This window comes from Gouania willdenowi, chromosome 1 (genome assembly GCF_900634775.1).
Source record: "Gouania willdenowi chromosome 1, fGouWil2.1, whole genome shotgun sequence".
Lineage (NCBI taxonomy): Eukaryota > Metazoa > Chordata > Actinopteri > Blenniiformes > Gobiesocidae > Gouania > Gouania willdenowi.
Genome location: NC_041044.1, coordinates 11,092,497 through 11,114,109, shown reverse-complemented (window position 1 = coordinate 11,114,109; position 21,613 = coordinate 11,092,497). Strand labels below are relative to the sequence as shown.

General features: G+C 37.7%; 1 protein-coding gene across 1 annotated transcript; it reads left to right on the top strand.

Moving 5' to 3' along the window:
• Positions 1-2,275: 2,275 nt before the first annotated feature.
• On the top strand, positions 2,276-20,218 carry gpr108 (G protein-coupled receptor 108). The gene is made up of 18 exons (XM_028449460.1): positions 2,276-2,871; positions 3,120-3,239; positions 4,754-4,804; positions 5,462-5,553; positions 5,636-5,700; positions 5,789-5,994; positions 6,520-6,582; positions 6,666-6,767; positions 6,849-6,982; positions 10,891-10,966; positions 11,074-11,147; positions 11,218-11,335; positions 11,409-11,539; positions 12,879-12,922; positions 13,008-13,057; positions 13,330-13,413; positions 14,927-15,048; positions 18,832-20,218. The coding sequence occupies exons 1-18, from the start codon at positions 2,776-2,778 to the stop codon at positions 18,917-18,919; spliced, it is 1,716 nt and encodes a 571-aa protein (XP_028305261.1). The 5' UTR covers positions 2,276-2,775; the 3' UTR covers positions 18,920-20,218.
• The last annotated feature ends 1,395 nt before the right edge of the window (positions 20,219-21,613 follow it).

Here is a 21,613-nt window from a genome sequence, read left to right as displayed (position 1 = left end):
ACGAATTATGTAATCTCGTTAGGGTGTAAGTGACCAATACTGTTGGACCACAGGGCGTTGCGTGGATGAAGAGCAGTGATGCCACAGGGTTGGTTTTTATTTTGTGGTCCCTTAATATTCATTGTCTTCTTAAGAGCTGCATTTTCCTTCCTTATTTTTCTTACTGCTGTGTTTTTTTGGGTTTTTTTCTCTCCTTTTTAATTTTTTCAATAGATTGGATTGGGCTGTGACGGCTCGCCCTGTCTCTCCTCACTTGCCATGATGTCTCTTTCTTCACATTCATTTTCCCTTCACACAGTCTCCCCATCCCTTTTTCCTCAATCTTTGAAACTGATGTAAGTAGTAGACATAGCACTGTCAATTTTAAAGTTTTTAAAATAATGTATCGCTTCATAAAAATAGCTATATTAAGAGTTCATACTTGTATACCTGTGCCATCTTTAAGGCTGTAGCTGTGATCAACATAGCTATTGTTGTTATAGTTACATGTCTAAGGTTGCATCGTGGGCTCCTCTTTTTGGCCACAGGGCAATGCACACAAAGACTGTGGGAATGGCATCTTTTTAGTCTTGCCTTTTTGTGTCCTGACAAACTCGTCTAACTGAAAATGAGTCTGCGGAATAACTTGAGTTTACTTCACACACAACTCAGTTTTATCTACCCACATAGGCTACATATCTTTATTTTTTTTAATCAAACAGTAAACTTTTCAATTGTGTTATTTGTGCAAAAAAAAAAAGTAATTACAAAAAGTGCAAATGAAGTGTTTGAATATGATTACATCACATATTTTTCTAAAGTTATAATCCTGATTTATTTTTTAGATTACTCCTACTGACTGGCTAACCATTTCTTTCTCCTCTCTGGTTCTGGGAAGCCATACATTTTCACTCCTTTTTCTGAGTGATTGGAGCATCCCCATACCGCACAGACAATGAAAGGCACAGACAAACTGCATGACAAGTTATTAATGTTAGACATTTATTTAATGAATTCATCTTGGTACATAAGTGCATAGTAAAAATGTAATGTCTATTTTTTAATGGATAAACATAATAAATGTGTTTTCATTGTGTCATGTCTGGATGTGGTGTGTTTTTTAATGACCCCTTTTTCAGATTTCTGCACATGTAAGCCAAAGATATATTTTGAGCCTTTTTCAAAACAAAAAGTAGACAGTGAAGATATTCTGAATTTGTAAATATTGTGTATTCATGTACATATAGTGTTATGAAGGGCAGGGTTGCATACAAATTGTAAACAAAAAGAGAGATTAAATTCAATGTATATGTATTGGATTTCCTGGACAATGCTACCGCATCATGCTGCTGATGCTAAATCTCCTCTGACCCGTTGTGCTGTCAGTTGACGATCATTGATAGTCACCTGTCAGACTCCTTTTGTCCTAGTCTGTCCCAGAGCTCTTTCAAGGGCTCTGATCTGTTCTATCTGAAAGTCAAAGATTACTTTGCATCATTAAGATTACTTAGGCCCTTAATTATCATGGGATTACTGAAATGGAAGAAAATAAACTGAGCACACAGAACTCCTCTTGATTATACAAGATTTAGTTTCAATAAATGTGCTTTCATGTAATTTTAGCTATTTTTTATCAATAAATTAAGTAATAAAATAAGCAATAACTGTACTATATCATGTTGTGGTGTCATCAAACTCAGCCCACATAGAAGGAAAAATACTAAAATTACATGAAAGCACATTTATTGAAAATACGTATAATCAAGAGGAGTATATCTATGTGTGATGACACTACCACTCTACTGTCTGAAGTTATTGATTTTTTATTTGTGTATCTTTTTCCGGTGTTTCAATTTGCAGACGGTCCCTGCACCTTCGGGCCACAGTCGGCTCCGCGTAGAAGTCAATACATGTTCCCAAGCGTGGAGGAGGGCTCGTTTTGAGGAAAACCCGGTTGTAGCTTGCAGTCCACCATGCTGTGATTGCAACGAGGTATCGGTTTTGTAAAAGCAATGTTCTGCTGATGAGTTATTGGTCCAGTGTCACGGTCTGAGTTTACCTCCGTACTGAGATTATAACCCTAACAAATAAAACACGTGTCCGTATACTTTGAAAACAAAAATGATTTTTTTTTTTTTTTTAATGGATTTATTTATTTTAGCAAAAAAAAAAAAAATCATTTTTCGGTAGTGCGCATGCGCTTATACAACCCCAGTACGATTGAGGACTCAGTACATGACACCGGAAAAGACGAATCTGTGAATATCTTTCGAACTTTACCGAAGTGCTTCCGTCCTACGTGGAGGTTCACATATATCACGTGACCTGTCGAAGCCTGCCACAATCGAGAATAAAACCTTTATTTTGTGTGTTGTCAAACTGTAGTACTAACTGTGAGGCTCAAAATAACGCAGCAATCTGTTATTAGTTATTTGAATATTGTTTTAAAACCCTGCCTGGTAACGGATTATGTTAGACGTCTTGTTCCGGTTGTAGCTACGCTGCCGCCTACGTTGCTTTCTGTCCAATGTTTTGAGCTCGCTCTCTGACCAGGAAGAGAAGAGAGCTCTTACTCCTAAAGCTCGCTACTTCCTTCAGCGATGAGCGACTAGATATTTAATGGACATAAATAGTTGTAGTTTTACGGAAAAGAACCTTGAGTTACATAGCTAGACGCTGACAATCGGTGAGTAGGCCACTTCGTCGCAGCCGTCCCGGTGTTGGTCCATCTGACAGCGTCCTCGCTCGGCTACGTTAGCAGCTAATCGCCGTTAGTAAGTCTGTCGGAGCCTGGTGATGGCCGAGGCTCACAAAGGCTGGTTTGTGGCTGGATGTGTGTTCCTGCTCCTGTTGTGCGACAGCCATGCCAGGATACATAAGCTCACATTGATGGTAAGGTGGCTCTCAGAGCTGTGTAGAACACTGTAGATGTTAGCTCTGAAGCTAACGCGATGTGTTCGGACTACTGTCCCAGTGACAGAGAACCGTCCTGAAATGTTGGGGTTTTTGTGATAATGTCTGTACGGTGAATTTAAAACGTCTAACGTGTCTATAGACAAGCTACTAATAAATGATTCTGATTCTACTAAAGCTTTATTATTAATGACTTGTCTTAATGTATGCGGTCGCTCTTTACACAGAATGAAACTCGGTCCGTTATCGACCTGAACAATTTTGGTTTCTTCGTTAACGGAACTCTGGAGGTCAAGCTGTCTGCCCTCCGTGTCCAAGAGAGCTTGGTGAACTACAGCCTTCAACCGGTAAGTGGACACCTGCTCTCATCATCACACTCCTCACATTTCTGAAGAGTTTTGTGTCTGTTTAACCGTGGCAGTGAAAGCTCACAACACAACACAAAACGCCATGAGAGCTCACAACACAGAATGATAAACACCACAATGCAACACAAAACAAAAGCGCACAGAAATACAAACCACACAACACGAAAGCAGTTCGGTAAAAATCCACGAAGAAGTATGAGGAAAGGATCAGACACTGACGCCAATGTTAATGTCATTCTTCTTTGCGGATTTTTTGTCAGAAGCATAAGCTCATACATAAACAAAGCTCACAACTAGGGGTGTCCCGATTCAATATTGATTACAGATATCGGTTCGATATCAGCCAGAAAACGAATATCAGATTATATCGGACTACATCTAAAATCCACGCTATAAACACTCCAATAAGTTTTTGTCCCCGCCCTCAGTTTTTCCCACCATATACTGACAGTAAAAAATAACTGAAGTGAACTTGAATTGTTGACTATTGTTCTCTGTTTGAGTGACATCACTTCATCAAGCCTTTTCTAACATTCCACACTAAAAATTAAGTGATAAAAGTATGCATGATTCGTGCTGATATCGTATCGGTATTGGCTAATACTCAAGGCTGCAATATTGGTACCGTATCGGAAGTGAAAAAGTTGTATCGGAACATCTCTGCTCACAACACAGAATGACGAACGTGTTGTGTTGTGGGCCTTTATGGCCACTGTACAAAAATGACTACAATGTTGTTGAATCTTTCTCAGATGTTGCTACTGAAATATTAAAAAACAAAACAATTTTTTTTTTTTAAATAAACTACACACAAAAAACAACAAAAGCAAACAATCATATGCTATGCATACTAAGGTAAATGCTGAAGGATGAATTGAATATGGCAAATTTCAAGATAATAAGTTAATCTTTTGTGTTTGATTGATGAGATGGGAAAAAATTAACTTTTTGTTGTCATTGTCAGTAAATTTAAAGCCAGAATTTCCAGATGTTCTCTCTTCTATACCACAATATTCCTGTAGACCTGAGGCTCACAGGAAGAAGATTGACATTTTCTTTGTCAATTATTGTTTCATCTGCATGTGTTTGCAAACTATGATTTTTGGATAGAATGTATGGGCCTAACGCAATTCCTGTTCAAGATGATCATTCCCAATAATGTGTTTTGACTAACAGTTTATCAGACTCCTGCCTTGTTTATTGTATTTCATATCAAAATAATTAAGTGCTGAATGATGGTCTATATAATAATAAATGGAACAGAGTGGCATGAAGAAAAATAGTCAATTTGTTGCAATTTGCATAAATTTTTTGTTGTGGTCCCTCCAAGGAGGTAAACGCTGAGATGACTTACATTCTGTAAAGAGATCATTAGCACATGCTGCCACAGTTGTTCAGTGAGGAATGATCTAGTGAGAATTTAAGGATCGTTATCATGTCAGAAATCAGAGGTTTTTCTGTCAACTAACTGAACATATTTCCACTTTCTTCAGGTTGGTTTCAGCTTATCCAGGTCGCGTGTTAATGGAGTCTTGTCCTACACAGTAAGTGTATTATTAGGCTTTTTTCATGCATGTATGTTCTTTATTCCAACTGCTATTGTAGAAATGAATTTCTCAACCTCCAGTGTGATAGCGGAAGTACTGTAGTGTTAAGAAGGCTTTACCAGGAATGCAAACAAGACGAATGAGTATTTATTTACAGTACTTGCCTGTAATATTTCCAGCAATAAACTGAGTTTTGCAATTGATTTTGATTTCCTTGCCAATATTTTAGTGTATAGTGAAGGATAATCACATACGTGTAATAGATCACCTTTATTGACATATATAGGTACTGTACATAAACAGTGATCGGCCACTGTGGATGTGACCTGGTGACAGTCCAGTCAAAAAAGCTTGCATCTTTAACCATTAGGCCACCACTGCCTCATTATATTTTTATTGTCTGCTTTAATATTTCCTTAAGTTAAATATTTTTTACTCTTAGAACTGTATTTTAGTTATTAGTTCTTAATTATTATTATTGCCTGCATATATGCCTATTTAAATCTGTTGTATTTTGTTTTACTTCAATTTTATTATATACTATGATAATATAATTCTTGCCTTGCATTTTTTCATATCTTATATGATTGCTAATGCATTGTTGGAGTTTATGCATGTTTAATGTAACAATGTTTTTGTCTTTTTTTCTCCCAGGCTGAGGAAACAGAGTTATGTCCACTCACTCTCACAAAGTTGACTAACGATGAACCCCTCATCCTTTTTCTCATTGATATCCACAGTCTAAGGTGTTTAGATATAACAACTGCATTGCAATGTTTCAGGAGATTATGGATGCAAAGGCTGACTATAAAATGTGTACTTTGGTAGAGTCAAAGTCAACGCTATGGGTGTGCAGGACAACATTCTAATATCAAAGGCTGCAGGAGATGGAGGTCATTGTTCATAGTTTATTACCTGTACACATATTTATGATGATAAACTGATCTTTTTTATTAAAGACTGAGCTATTTTGTCCTTTAGGTCAGAGGAAAGCCAGAGATGTTTCTACCACAGATAAACCATCAAACAGTGATGCTAAAACCCTGAAACCATCAGAACAAGAACAACAAACAAAAAAGCCTAAAGAGGCCCAAAACATAACGAAGCCTGTTGTTCTGAAGAAAGACAATGTAACTGAAGAAAATCTCAAATCTGACGCCAAAGATCTGGAGGCGACTACATTCCATGTAAGTCTTTGTCTGCTTGAGGTTGTAGTAAAGCAGGGATGGCAACTCTATCACAGCAAGGGCAGCAAACGTGATTGTTTCTGATCTGAGGGCAACATGAGCAATATTCATGTCAGAATTAAAATAATGACCAGTCAAAGCACACATGGGAAAAGGAATTTTGTCCTTTTTTGTCTTTATGGTTTTGTTGTTTTGTCAGTTTTTAGTAATTTTGTGAATTTATTTGTTCTTGGTGTAATTTTGTGTATTTTTCTGCATTTTTGTTGTCGATTTGTGTGTTTTTGGGGTCACGTTTTGTTGTTCTCTGTATTGTGTGTGTACTTTGTGCATTTGTATACTTTGTGTGTTATGTTGGGCTTCATATTCTTTCCAACTTCTTGAATTACAATTTTTGGGGATTTGCTTTGGGGGCCACAAAAAAATTAGACTGAGGGCCACATGTGGCCCCCGGGCTGCCAGTTTGCCCATGTCTGTAGTAAAGCATCATGAAGTCAGTTTTAGAGTTTTTTTTTTATCTCCCTGTAGCTGGATGGACGGACCCAACCGTCATTAGCTCTGGACAAAATAAACACCACCTATGCCTTCAGCGTGAGTACACCATCCTGAGACAGCATGTTTCAGCAGCTACTACAGTATCATTACCTGTGATGATTACACTGTCTCTTCCTCAGTTCCGCATTGTGATCGGTTCAAAGGCAGAGGGTCTATACAGCCTCAAATTCCACTACTGCCAGAACAGGGTCCCTAGATTCAGACTCCCTTATTCATTTACTGTGAGTGGATTGGTTAGATCAGTGATTCATTTTATTTATTTATTTGAAAATCAGGGCTTCACCTGGAATATCTCGCTATAGGTGCAAGTGACTGAGAAGAACCCAGATGGCTTCCTGTCTGCAGCAGAAATCCCTCTGTCACGCCTTTACATCTGTATGGCAGCAGTCTTCTTTGCAGCAGCCATGGTCTGGGTATACACGCTCATGAAGCACAGGTAGGCTAACATGCACACTAACAGGAATGCTGTTAAACTTGTCAAATATGTACGTTTGTGAAGAAGCTGTGACTTGGACCTCACTTCTTTGTCCCCAACTTTCTTTCCCTCATGCAACCCCTAACCTTTTTTGTCATCCCCATGCTGTTGCTATCCATTATTTTAATGGCATCGGCCGGCCGTTTTTTGCGTGTTTTACGTGTATCGACATCGGCCGATGCTCGCTGCTGCGTTCGCTGATCCACTTTATAAACAGAGCGGCTGCTTTGTGTTACTGGAGACAGAGGCTGCAGAGCCCCTCCCAGGCAGGTTTTAAACTTTCAAAGCATCTTTTAACTGTTTAACTCAGCGTTTGTTGTTCCGTGGGTCCACGTGTTGTGTCGCAGCTGTAATTAACAAGCAGCTGGCCGGAGGTTTGGCGTGTGTGTTTCTTTTACTCTCTCTGTGTCTCACTCAGCGCTGTGCTGAGAAGTTTTTAACTTTGAGAAGCAGTTTACTACTTGTTTGAATATTTATTGTTGATGCAATGTAGAACAGAAACTTGAACACTTTGTTGCTTAATGCGCATCTGACATCACGTTATTTTCCTCTGTTAATTTATGTTCTGGGGTTGTGTTGGAATGGACTATTTTTCATGGATTCTTTTTGTGTTTAATACTATAATTATATATATTTATACTCAATAACCCGGTAATAAAACATATCTTCAGCCAGGCCAAATTTTGTCAAAGCTGTTCTTAGGACAAGGACGAACAGTTCTTTCATAATTTCATGAGATGACTTACTTAATTTTTACTTGTTCTTGTTCTACATCCCCTGTTTTTTTTATTTGTTAAATTTTTTTACTTGGCGTTGTTCTACCTCACCTTTGTTAATTTCAATAAATGTTCCTTTTTTTTAAATTGAGACTTGTACCATTTGTTGTCATCATTGTGTAATTTTTATGATGTAAATTGTTGGAGTAAAAGTAGTATCGGCTCCAAATATTGGCTCAAGAAAATCGGCAATCCATATTTGTCATCGGCTAAGGCTGATGGAAAAAAAAAAATCGGTATCAGCCCTAAAAAACCCATATCGGTCAATCCCTAGTAGATGGTCTATTATCAAACCACGGTACCAAATGCAAAGCAATCTTTTCAAATGAACAGCAAAGAAAATCTAGGGCTGGGCGATATACCGAATACCGGTATATATTTTTGTTATATGAAATTTTAATATACCGCCGTACCGGTGTGTTTAGTTACACAACTTTTGAAACGCTACGCTGCCCCGCGTTTCAGACCGGACCCTTTTCAAGGTTGCACTTCTAAATAGGAAGGTAAACAGTAGCGCTCTGCTGTTAGTGGCGGTGTAAATCATACGTGTAAATGGATAAGAAAGATGCAATTGAAAGCTTTGAAGCTGCATGTGCCTGCGTGCGCATGCCTCTGCTACAGGAGAACAACACTCACGGACACAGAGGCATGGTTAGCTTAGCATGTCGGCAGTTCGGCAGTAATACACAAAAAAAATAGAGCAAAGGATCGCAATTTGTAATTCCTATAACTCGGAAATAAGTCCTGGTGGAGCTGCAAACAAAACACTACCTTATTCACCATAATAAACCACCACACCACTGAGTATGCAGCATTTAAAGCTAGAAATCAAGCTAATGCTAACGCTAACTGGGCTGCTGTTGCAAACTTGTATTACTACTAGTTTGGAATTATTCTATGATATTCACTCAGTAGAATACACCATCCTAACTCATTCTACTGCAGTAATTCCTCTCTCAACCAGTAGAAAATGCTGTGAACACCTGATTATGCATTGGAAAAAAAAACCTCATATACCGTGAATACCGCCCAGCCCTAAATAAATCCCATTTACGGTACTGGCCAGGACAAACCACCATGTGCAAAGCTATTACATACAGTATGTTGATATAGTGTATGTCAACATACTGTAGGGATGTTGACATACAGTACTACTGTACGACTACATATGGCCCTACTCCTATGTGCCTGTCTTCTGGTTGATCATGCAAACTTGTAGCAAAATGTGGTTAAAACTCAAAGCTTCATATGTTTCTCACTTTTTATGGTAAAATAATGAAAGTTTGGGAAAATAAGTGTGTGATGAAATTTTGATTTTGTCGAGAGTTGTTTACTTTAACAATGAGTTAACAAAGGTAAATCACTGAGAACCAGTTCTCATTTACAGTGACGATGTGGTTTTAATGTACAGTACATATCTCGTGTATATCGATGTGCTTATTTCAAATATCAACCGAGATATTGGCTTTTTTAAACCTTAATATCTGTATTGGCTTTTAAGCAAGGTATGATGTCACAATTAGGACATCCTATCTTTTACTTAAGTATGAAAGGTTTTTACGGTGTCGGATTCATGTAAGGTTGGGTGTGAAAACGAGATGGCTGAATGCTAGTGGAATGTGGAAGTCTCTTTGATATGGGACGTTTCATGAACAGAAACAAACAAAATTAAAATAACTCAAAACACAACTGAAATAAGTGTTGTTATAAAAAGCCCTTCACTAACTGTTAAATATTTCAATACCAGACATGATTACGTTATTTAAATCGCATTAATGACAATGGATAAAGTTTTGAGTTCTTTTTAAAATCACCTAACCCAACTGTGATTTCTTTTTTATTTATTTTTTTTTATCTTATCACATATGAGCTCTGGAGTATATTTAATTGGGATTATGACAAACTGATAAATGAATAAATTAAAGTTACAAGAAAAATGACATTTGGAAATTTGTGTTAATAGTCAAATTTGTGTTTTTATTATATGGTTTGGAGTTTGTCAGAGTCAGTTCTCTGGGGGGGGGCCGTGTCTGGTCCTGGGGTGGTGGGGGTCCGGGATGGGTGGCTCTGGGGGTAGCAACTGCTCGGGGGCATCTCCTGCATTCTGGGTTACTTGGTAGTGGGGGGTTGCTGTGGGTTGCTCCGCCGAAACATCTAGGCGCTTTATCTTTGGACCCTGGGGCGCACCTTCACACTTTCACTGGGGATGCCGCTGGCACGGTGGACTGGGTCAGACTCTTTCTGGGGTTCACTTGGTCGCTGCTCATTGTGGCAGGGCGGGACGCTCAGGGCCGAAAATAAATACATTTATATAATTGCAATATTAACAAAACATGCATTGCTGTTGTTAAAAGATTGCACTGCATGTAGTGTTGACCTTCGACAGCATGTGCAGACAAGGCAAAGAAAAACATTTTTGTCGTCTGCGTTGTAGTTGTGGTTTCCATGGAAACCTGAGGGTACGTTTATGTTTTTTATGGCTGGATCTGATTCATTTTGATGCCTGTAGATCATCACTTTGGTAGTTTTTAACAATCAAGAGCTTAGCTGAAGAAGGGAGGAGTGGGGTGAAAGGATGAATTAGGTGTTCTTTGGATCTAAGTACACAGTCTGTATGTGAAGGAGAGTCGTCATTGCTTAAGGGTCTCATGAGTCAAAGGTTTGATGAGCACATCCTGTGTGTCGAGACAAATTTGTGTATTTGAGGTCTCTGCAGAGATCTTTGGTAAGGAGTTGTGCATCTTTTATTGTCACAAGTTATGCAGAGTTAAGAGGAAATGATTAAAGAATTCATATACAAAAAGGGGAGAATTCAGTTTGAGTCTTTAGATTAATAAGAGGAGTTTTGGTCTCCTACAATTACTTATTTTAAGTCATCTAACTTTGTTTGTACTACTTTCAGTCCCTTTTTTCAGGATTTTTTCATTATCATGAACAACAATCTTTTAATTGCTGGCAACCTTTCTTAAAACTAATATGTTGTCTCTTTTATGGCACTAGAAAGTTCTACATAATGTCCTTGATGCCTGCCAACATTGATAAAGATTTAGTTCTTTCTAAAATGTATGGTTCCTTGTTTGTGCTCTAACACAGATATAGCGTTTTTAAAATCCACTGGCTGATGGCAGCCCTGGCATTTACTAAATCCATTTCCTTGGTGTTCCACAGTGTAAGTGAGCTTGTCTTTTGTCTAAGGTTCTACTTTTTTACTTTTGCTGCTTTTATTTTAGGACTGAAATAATTTTTATACACTGACTTTCTCTGTTGGTCTATTAGATCAACTATCACTTCATCAACACCGAGGGCCATCCCATCGAAGGCTGGGCTGTCATGTACTATATAACGCACCTGTGAGTACAGCAACAGGACTCCGAGTAAATGAAGCAATGTTTGAAATTAATTCTTTACACATTTTCTCAGGCTGAAAGGTGCCCTACTCTTCATCACACTGGCTCTAATCGGCACAGGCTGGGCTTTTGTCAAATACATTCTATCTGACAAGGAAAAGAAGATCTTCATGATTGTGATTCCTCTGCAGGTATCGTATGCGTTTGTGGCTCGTACGGGTAATGTTTGTGTGTGGACTATTTTACTCCTATGTGGTCATCCAGGTTTTGGCCAATGTCGCCTACATTATCATCGAGTCCACAGAGGAAGGGTCCAGCGAATACAACCTTTGGAAGGAGATCCTCTTCCTGGTGGATCTTATCTGCTGTGGAGCCATCCTGTTCCCAGTAGTGTGGTCAGTACTTTTATCTGGTTTGTCTAGACCACACTGAACAGCAATTCACCAATGTCTAATTACCCTTGTGGTCCCAGAAACATTACAAATGTCAAAGCTTGGGGATTAACCACAATTAATGAATAAAATGTGAAACCAATTCATAATATTTAGCTCCCAAGAAACTCTACAGTAATAATAATGCTTACTTTTTGAATCTCCTGGAAGACAGTTAGTATTGAATAACTGTGAAATCACAAATAATCTTGTTTTACTCTCTCATGTACATGCATGCACACACCAGGGATGGAAATTAACTTTTTTGTCCACCTGCCTCTGTAGCTGGTAAATTGTAAAACTTAATATTTTTACAAGCCAATTTAAATTGATACGTTGATGTGTACAGTTACGGTGCAATGCACAGAAATATATTTTTCATGCATATGACATGCAGATACTAGTATTTCTCAATCAGTACTTGTGAACAAAGCTGCTTATTCAGTAATGATGTAATAGCAATTATTGATTACAGAGTGAAATTATCCAAGGGTTATCTACTACAAATAGATTGTGAGATAAGAGGAGATGAAGCCTGAATAGACAAAGTGGTTCAAATTGAAATTTTAGCGCTTTACAGGAATGAAAGATATGAAAAATAATACAGAAGGATCTACTATGTTAAAGCTGCAGTATGTTGAATTGTGAGACAAACCATGCTCCCCCTCCCCTCCCTGTTTCAAAACCTATTGTCCCTTACCGGTATCCTCGTGAACACACACAACTGTGGAGTTCTTGCAACTTTGTTTTTCTCAGTAAAGACAAATGTAGAGACTTTATCACGTGTTATTGTATACACACATAAACAGATAGCACCAAACAGCAGCAGATTAACTGACACACTCTCTTCCTAGCTGGCTAACCTTCTAAGACCATACCGGTCTGTCCGTCCCTTTTGACCTAATAAAACCTGTGTTGGCAACTGACCAGCAACCCTGAAGCTTCTATTCATTTATCCAAACTGCCATAACAGTTGCAATACAAATACACAAAACAATAACAGTTTTTATTTCACTATCAAATTGGGAATTCTGATATATACAGCTACATATTATCAAAAGCTTAATAAGATTTATAATAAATTCAATTATGTGACAGATTTTATGTATCTTCAGCAGCTTTAGGTGAAGTCGAGAATTTTATGTCACTTAGGTTGTTTATTGGAACTTCAGTTTGGAAAAGGCTGCAGTAAACCGTATTATAGGCTACTTTTAGTTGTTATGCTGCAATATATAAGAACATTTTAATCCTGTTCTGATTATGTGTACACATGTAATGACATCTTGTAATTTTTATTTTCAAGGTCAATCCGTCACTTGCAAGAGGCTTCAAACACTGATGGCAAAGGTGACAATGGTATTTTTTCCAGTCATGAGGTTTTCAAAAGGTTTTTAAAATAACTCTTTTTTTTTGTCAATTTTTTTTCTTACAGCTGCCATGAATTTGGAGAAGCTCAAGCTCTTCCGGCACTATTATGTGATGGTAAGAAGAATCATCATTTTGTGTGTATCTTCCTGCCAGATTGTCGAACTACCAAAATATAAATGAATCATTCAGTAGCTACATCACTCTCCTTTAATGTGGATTGTATTTTTGGAATTGTTTTGATGTTATACAAAAAGATTTATTGAATGGAGTCAGACATTGCAACTGAATTAATCTAAAGAGTGTTAACTATGCATTTTCTGTTGCCTAATTTGCATTGTTACCCTTTCTTTAAATGTAAGAAGCATATAAAATGTTTTTCTTTCCAGATTGTCTGTTATATCTACTTTACAAGGATTATAGCTATTCTGCTCAAGATTACCATGCCTTTTCAGTGGCAGTGGTGCTATGAGGTAAGTTCCTACTATCGCTGTGCAGCTACAGGGCTCTACACTGACATTTTTCCTAAGGAGCACATGTGCTTCTAAAGCAATATATTTGGAAGCACAAAAAAATATTTATTCATCGACACAAAAAAATGTGCGGTGCATCACACATTTTTGGTTTCTTTTTTATTTCCTGAATGAATGAAACACAAATGTTGACAAAATACTTTTATATATTAGCTGTCTGGCACGTATAGAAATGAGCCAGCATTTCAAAACTCCTCAAATCCCTCAACAGAAGCACACTCCATGCTGAATCTTATTAACTTGATCAGTTATAGGACTATTAAACCACAATGATGGGTAGTTTTTAAAATATGGTAGATGAAACTGCTCGGTTGCGGACAGGGCTTTATAAAGAGTCAAAGGTCATTTGTTATGTATGGCATTCAACCTATCTGGCACATGGCAAGTTAGGATTCTGTGCGGTAAACCGAACCATATACCAACAATAAAAGCAGTTAACCATTCAGTGAGTGTTTGTTTTGCCACAAAAAAAACTACCAAGGTACAGTATATCAGTATTTACTTTGATTTAGTTGATACATGCCGGCACATTTCCCTCACCTTTATTGCGTCTCTGTAGTAACTAAGAATTTATCTTTTTCCACTAGTTAATGTTTTCCTTACATTTTGGCTAAATAGACATTTTAAAAAGCTTCTGGTGTCTACCTTGACCTTGTGTGTAAAGAATATAAAATCACTAGAAAGGCACATTGATCAGTAAAAATCAAATAAACTTATATAATAAATGTTTTTACTTACATTTTGGCTTATGGTATGAAGAAAATGTATTATTTGCTGTTGACAAACGTAACTGACAAGGATTTATTTTTCAGAGAAATAATCATTGAACTTCCACTACTAAATCCAATAGAAATGGATACATTTTCCACAGTTTCAAAATTAAAATCAAATCTATCATTAAGCTCGGTAAATGAACAGATTGGTTGAGCCAAGCCCATCAACTCTGCTCCAGCCAAGACATATCCATCCATCCATTCATCCATCCATGCGAGTGCAATTCTCACTCTGTAGCCCTGAAAGGTCAAGATCATCTGTATCTGATCCTCAGGCAACAAATGAAATGATCCTTTATTATCTGCAGCTCTATGGAAAATGTAGTTTACTTACCAGTCAGTGACTGTAACACAATACCTACATTTGAATATTTAAAGAGTAACTAAACCCCTGCTTTCTGCTGACCTGCCACGAGGGGGCACATTCAAAAAATACCTTGATTATGACTGTTCCTGAAGCAGTAAGACACAAATGTAGAAACACACAACGTGTCTGTACATTCACATAGCTTGATGAACTCTTTGATTAGACCAGAATTTGCTCTTTATAGAAGCACAGAGTCAAAAACATTTGGAAATGTTACAGAAAAAAATAAAGTGTCAGGGTTTCATTTTTCAGTGTCTTTTTCTTGTTTATCCTACTGTGTGGTTAAGCATGCACATTGTCATGGTTCTTTCAGTTTCTGGTGGAGGTGTCCACGCTCATCTTCTTTGTACTGACCGGCTACAAGTTTCGACCAGCGTCAAATAACCCGTACCTCCAACTCCCTCAGGACGAGGATGATGTGGAGGCTGATGAAGTGTAAGTATATCATAAATCTCTCATCTTTTTTTGTTCAGGGGTTATTCCTACCATTATATGTGGCTGTGGCTCAGTGGGAGAGTGGGCCGTTCAATAACCGAGGTGTTGGCAGTTCAAATCCTGCTTTATCATAGTCAATGTGTCCATAGGCCAGGTGCTTAAATCACATCGCCTGTAAGCAGCCACATTTTTGTTAGTATGCTCCAGGGCAGCTGTGGCTATAATCTAGCTTATCACCACCAGAGTGACCTGTGTGAATGAATAATGAAAGCCCTATATAAATCCAAGCTTACCAGTAAAGGGTCAGTTGATTGTCAGCATCTTGGCTTGGCAAGACTTGGCTGCACATGAGGTTAAGGTTTTAGGTTGGGGCTGGGGGGGGACTCAGAAATTAACTCGAATTAAATTAAATACAATGAAATATACTTAAATTAAAATATATATATATATATAATAAGGTTGAATAAATAAATAAGGTAACTGTCCAACCGGTAGCAGCTGCTTGACACACATTAAGCGGTTAGCCTGTTGCCTTACATGACAAACAGCATGAGTTATTGATATGCTCGGGCTGGGCGATATGAAACAAAACTGAAATCTCAATGTGTTTTCTCAAAATGGCGATACATGATATAAATCTTGATGATTTAAATTAAAATTTGGTCTGACCAGAAATAAAATTCTTGCTTAAATTTGCTTTGGAAAATAATCTAATTGTAATTCTTTTTTTATTAATCTTGCGATTGCGATTTAATGTGCAATTATTTTTTGTCATATATTTTTCAATGAACACAAGCAATAAATCAATATGTTACATAATAAACAATTTCAGATTTATTTAAACTTTAAATAAATATAAAATATAAATGTTAAAGCACAGATTACAACAATAAAGCAAACAAATCTGTGGCTTTACCTCTTCAACATATCTAACTAACTTCATGTTTCATGAAACATGTCAACATGCGGACTGCACTTCTTAAACAGTCTCTGAACTTAACAGGACAGTCTATAAATAAATAAAATTAACAGATATTTCAAAAAAATAATAATAATAATAAAGCGTACTAATATCCAGTCAGTAACATCACACATACTGCCTGCTGATGGTCACAATTATGCAATAAAATACCATCACTTATTTAGTTGCAATAACAAAACATGCATTGCTGTCTTAGAATAATTGCACTTCTTGTAGTGTAGACCTTTGACAAAATGTGCAGACCTAAAAAATAAATGAATAAATAAATCGCAGCCTTTCCGATTAGAAAATCTCGTTTTATGATATTGGGATAATATCACAAATGCAATTAAGTGAGTTCTGTAGTGTGGCTTGTTTAGGGGAACGTCTGGGTTAGGACGCACTCATAAATCCATCTAACTGGGCTTTTTAATGTTGTCCTGAGAAGTAGTGAAAGCAGCGACTCCTAAAGCAAGTATTTTTATACAAAATAAGCTATACAAAAACGTATATCGATAGAGGCGATATTGTAATTTTCTATATCACCAAAATAGAAAATTCGATATATCTTGAATATCAATATATTGCCCAGCCCTAGTTTATGCACATGTAGAGTATCCAGCTACATGTTACGGCAGAATTTGCGGTTGACCTCATTTGGAGACATGATTTATTGCTCTGGTTGAAGGATGGAGTCCAGTCGGAGCATTGATGATTTTATAAAAAAGATTTATTAAAACTAAGTAAAAAAAAAGACAAAGATGGAACAAAGTGAAACAAAAATTAGTGACCGTCCTGGCGGACGTCCGATGATCGAGCGAGAGACAATTCTGACACATCACGTATATCCCTGCTCAGTCCCCCCTCCCTCCTCCCCCCCGGGAGATAAGCATAGAGAGAGAAGGAGGAGGGAAGGACAGCGGGTGAAAAGAGAGACAGTTTCTCCTTTGGGTCTAAACAACCAGTTCCGTTATCTGCTGGTTGTCATGGAGACGGAGGTGTGTGCGTGTGTGGTGTCTGTGTGTGTGAATTGATGTGTATGTGTGCTATGTGAGTGTGTGTGTACAGAGAATGCCTACGCATCTGGCCTTGAGGTTGTTTTGGGGAACTATGTGAGTGTGTGTAAGCATATCATGTGCTTTGGACAAGGCGGTCTGACCCAAAGTTGAAGACACAATGGAAAGTTACACCCCAAGGTTTAAGGATTAAAATATGAGTAAATATATTATTAAGCATAACTAATAATTTCGCCACAACATACATTTATATACACAGGTTAATATAACATGAGTTTGAGCTGTTTAAACTTCTGGACTTGTCTTTATGGTAACTAAGAATGCACCCAAATGAAAATTCTTGGCCGAAACCAAAAATGAAAAACCCAAGGCCAAAAGCTGATATACCCGATTATGCCATTTATTAAGACAATTGCATTTATGGCTCTGAATGTTACTAACCTCACTAAAATTTGAGCATTACAATTGCATAAATTATTATTAATGATTCTTATGCTACTTATTTAGCAGTCATATTCCAACAATGCACAAGATAATGTAAAATAAAATACTATACTGTACATGTTTAACTTGACTCATTCATGCAAACAATAAATAATAATGTACAGGCCTATAACTGACTGGGCTGCTGAAAGTGTCTAATTAAATCAGTCATAATGAAGTGCACTGACAGACAAGTTGAATTCATGCTGTATCTGTTGTTTCGGTGGGAAAAGTGTTTTGGTCAAAAACTGCTGAAAATGCAGTTTTAAGCCTCATCTCCTGCTTCTGCAACATCTTTTTCTGTGGCAGACCAAGGTCCTCCAGAATCCCGTCTTCCTCTTTGGTTTTATTGGCTGAGGCAATGCATACCGCCACCAAATGTACAGGAGTTCTAATGATATGCTACGTACACTGAAAGTGAGGACGAACTGCGCCAAAATCTGTTTTTGGCAGCCTGCAACTGTATGGTGCAAGTGCAAAACGAACACAAAAAACATTGCTGATATTTTAAATAAGACAGTACTACAAATAATGCAAAATAGTGAAAATGTTGTCAACAACAACTCTTCAAGAACAGAAAAAATAAATAATACATCTAGCAAAAAGCACAATCGTTGGCAATGCGAAATTACACTTATGCCATTTCTGTTCAATGTGGTGGAGTAAATTGAGCTTATAATGTTACACACTTACAAAGAGAAGTTTTAACCTAGTAATGGCGAGATGGAGCCTGTGACCGAAGCACTGCTGCCATCACTAGATTTGCGCTGTTGTCGGTGGTTAAAATCCCATGACTCCAGCACATCCTTTAATCCATCTCCTATCGCTCCACTTGTATGGTCATCAGGGAAATATGAGGTCTATATGCACAGACTGGACAGTTATGAGTTAACTCATTGGTTATGAAATGCATCGTGAGGCTGATGTAAAACTCTGCGGTGTGACTCGACAAAGTCTGTTTGTTACAAAACACTGCACAAGTGTATCGTAATGGCTGTTGTACCGCCAGTCTAACACTTACTCTTTTCTGGCTAAGTCTTGGGGGAAATTAGTTTCTATGTTCCTGTGTTCAGACACCGACTGCATTTGAGTCACACGCGTCCTCTGGCTCTCCTCATGTGACGTTTTGTTTTTAGACGGTAGAACGTCTAAACGTCGTGTTACCTTTGCTTTTTTCCTATGAATGTGGGTCTCATGTTTCTTTAGAAAGACACAATTTTATCTAAAAATGACACTTGTTTATAATATGTTTATTGGTTTTTGTGTATATTGTGTGTTTTTCAAAAAAGCAAATATTAAATGGTCTTCCCTGTGTTTATATAGAGTAACGGAGTCTGGGGCGCTAGAGGGAATTTCCAAAGTCAAGAAAACTTCCAACGGACGCGAGCGCCAAAAAGAGTCCACCTTGTGAGCAGGATACATTTTTGGGATCCACATGAACGCACACCTCCACCAACCACAAGACAACTGGTGTTGCAGGGTGTTACACTCACAACAGAAGGCTTCCCAGCTCCAGTGACTGCTATCCTTGCTGAAACTCTTTGAAGTGGTTGCAGTGGGACTGCCGGCTGTCTGACTATGCAAAACAAACACACCCCCACACATTTACTTGTTTGGCTGAACTGGTCAGGCGCTCTGAGGTTCCATTCACAAAGGTTTCACTAGGCTGTGTGATGGTGGCGGGGGGTGGCCATATGAATTGGTTGCTGATGTCTCTCTTTCATTCAGCTGCTCTTTCTCCAAAGATGATGTTTTTAGACAACGACTTTGCTACTGGGTGTGTTTCTATTGACTATTTAAGATGGTACTTCTGTGAGCTTCTTAGCTGTAACTTTTTGAGTGACATGAGTGGACAACAGTAACTCCAGATACACACAACAGTTTTTCCCCCATGCTTTGGAGACAAAAGCCTCTACTCAGGTAAAAAATGTAACTAATCATAATATTTAAGATCATGTTAGTGTCATATCACTCATGGGAGTTCTTCACCGTCACATAAATACAGTAAATAAATACAGTTTATACTTTTGAGAATTGAAATATCTGAATGCGACAGGCTGCATATTTGAATATCTTGTCTTAGTGCTTATTAAAAGATTCTACTTAAGTGTTATTGCTTATGACAGAGAGCTCGGGAGTTCCTGCAGCTGTAATTTATTGCTTTCATTGTTCAAGGCTACTTGTGTTTCCATTTATTTCCAGTCAGAGTGGAGGGATCATGCTTCTACAAAAGCCTTTTTCTGTTTTCTTTCATTGGCATGACCTTGCCAATTTGGGCCAACAAGTGACCTATCTGACCTAACAGCTTTTGGTTTTTACCTGGTTTTTGCTCTAGATATGAAGCTTGTTTTATTTTTAATGAACATTGAGGACTTCATGTTGTATGAAAGCTCGGCCACAGTTAGTTGAGATTCCAGAACCATTTGTAAATATTTTCCTAAAAGAGGCACATTAAACTTTCAGATTGTGTCAGAGGGTTTGGACACACTTTGGTTCAATGAGATTTTTCTGGATTCCTTTTTGTAGGCTGGGTGGCTCCACGAAGTGCTGACAGACAAACATGTCTACAAGCTTTCTCAACAAGAAAAGTTAGGATTTGTTTGTTTACCCTAATTAAGCTGTAAAGGTTGTTTTTTTGTTGTTACAGCTGATTAATGCCTCTATGAACTGTCCCAATAAAGCTGGAATCATGGAAAGCTCTTGAATGACACCAATGTGATTATAAAGAATTATTTTTTTATTCTTTTTCCCACTTCATCACTTTGAACATTAGCTCCCCATGGTTTGATCAGCAATATTTCTTGGAACATTAACAATCATCTTAAAGGTTTAGAGTTACCAGTTAACCTCGTGAACATTTGACCTATTGAAATAAAGAAACAGAACTATTTACTATTGGAAAGGCACAGTCCTGCTTGTATTATCAGGCCAGGTGTTCTGGAGGACAGGGCAGTAGTTATATGAATGGGTCTGTTAAAGCAGGCAAAGATAAACCATATTTGACTAACTATTCACAGAGAGGATGCAGTAAAATGGTAATTTACTGCATCAATTAGATGCTGTAAATAAGGCTAATAAAGGGTATTTGTTAAATGTCATCTCAGAGAGCGACATTTTGCTAGAGCACTATTTTAAATATTTAGAAATGTTAGTGTTGTGGTGGTCAAAACCGGTCTTGGTCTTGTCTCGGACTCTGAAGCATTTTGACTCGGGATTTTCCGTCAAGACCGTTCGAGACCAGCACTAATTCCTGCTATTTTTAAACTTTTTTATAATGTGATAACACGGAGAAGAACGGGATAAAACAATCCTTTATTCATTATTTAATCCACCCCGTACAATGACCGCAACCTTCCTTAATGTGACTGAGTGACGTGTGTGACACTCATACGTGTGTGTCTACGGTGTCAGTTTGGACCGCGGAGCGCAAGGGAGAAATGAACTAATCACCGGTAAAAATCCCAGTAAAACTCCAGAAAACAATCACCAGTAATAAATATTATGTCCCTGGTAAAGACAGTAGCTCTAACAACTGGTAAAATGATAAACTGATGATATTACAGCCTGTGAAGGCTGGATAGGGGATGCACTTAATCTGCTTCTGGGTCCTAGTGCCAGCCCTGCGGTGAAGCCTGTTCCGTTTACCGTGTTTACTGAGGTCCGTGTGTGTTTAATTTTTTTTTTCTTTTTTTTTTTTTTTTTGTGTTTAATAAGTCTGTGTGTGTTTAATAAGTCCGTGTGAAAGTATGCCTCTGTCCATCCACTCTTTTCATTATATCCATGTCATTTAAGGCTTTATTACATAATGTCGGCTGTAGTCCGGGCCGCCGCCATATTGGTTTATGTCGTCACCAGCGCGTCATCGCCGCAGAGTTGCACAAGCCAGAATGACTTAAATAACTGTAAAGAGGTCTTATATTAGTCTATTTTCTTTTTAAAGTGGTGTTTTTTTGTATGTGTTTAGACTCCATTTACATTTATGTATATAATATGTTCCCTACAATATAAACAGGTTCACAACATAATTATTTTTTATAGTTTCTGTTTCCACTGTATCCAGAATAATAATAATAATTCTCAACAAGAACTATTGATTAATTTGTTA

Bases quoted from the DNA above. Each gene is read 5' to 3' on its own strand.
- gpr108 (XM_028449460.1), top strand. From the start codon at position 2,776: ATGGCCGAGGCTCACAAAGGCTGGTTTGTGGCTGGATGTGTGTTCCTG. The intron at 4,805-5,461 runs GTAAGTGTATTA...TTTTTCTCCCAG, and splicing joins ATGGAGTCTTGTCCTACACA to GCTGAGGAAACAGAGTTATG. The intron at 11,336-11,408 runs GTATCGTATGCG...GTGGTCATCCAG, and splicing joins TGATTGTGATTCCTCTGCAG to GTTTTGGCCAATGTCGCCTA.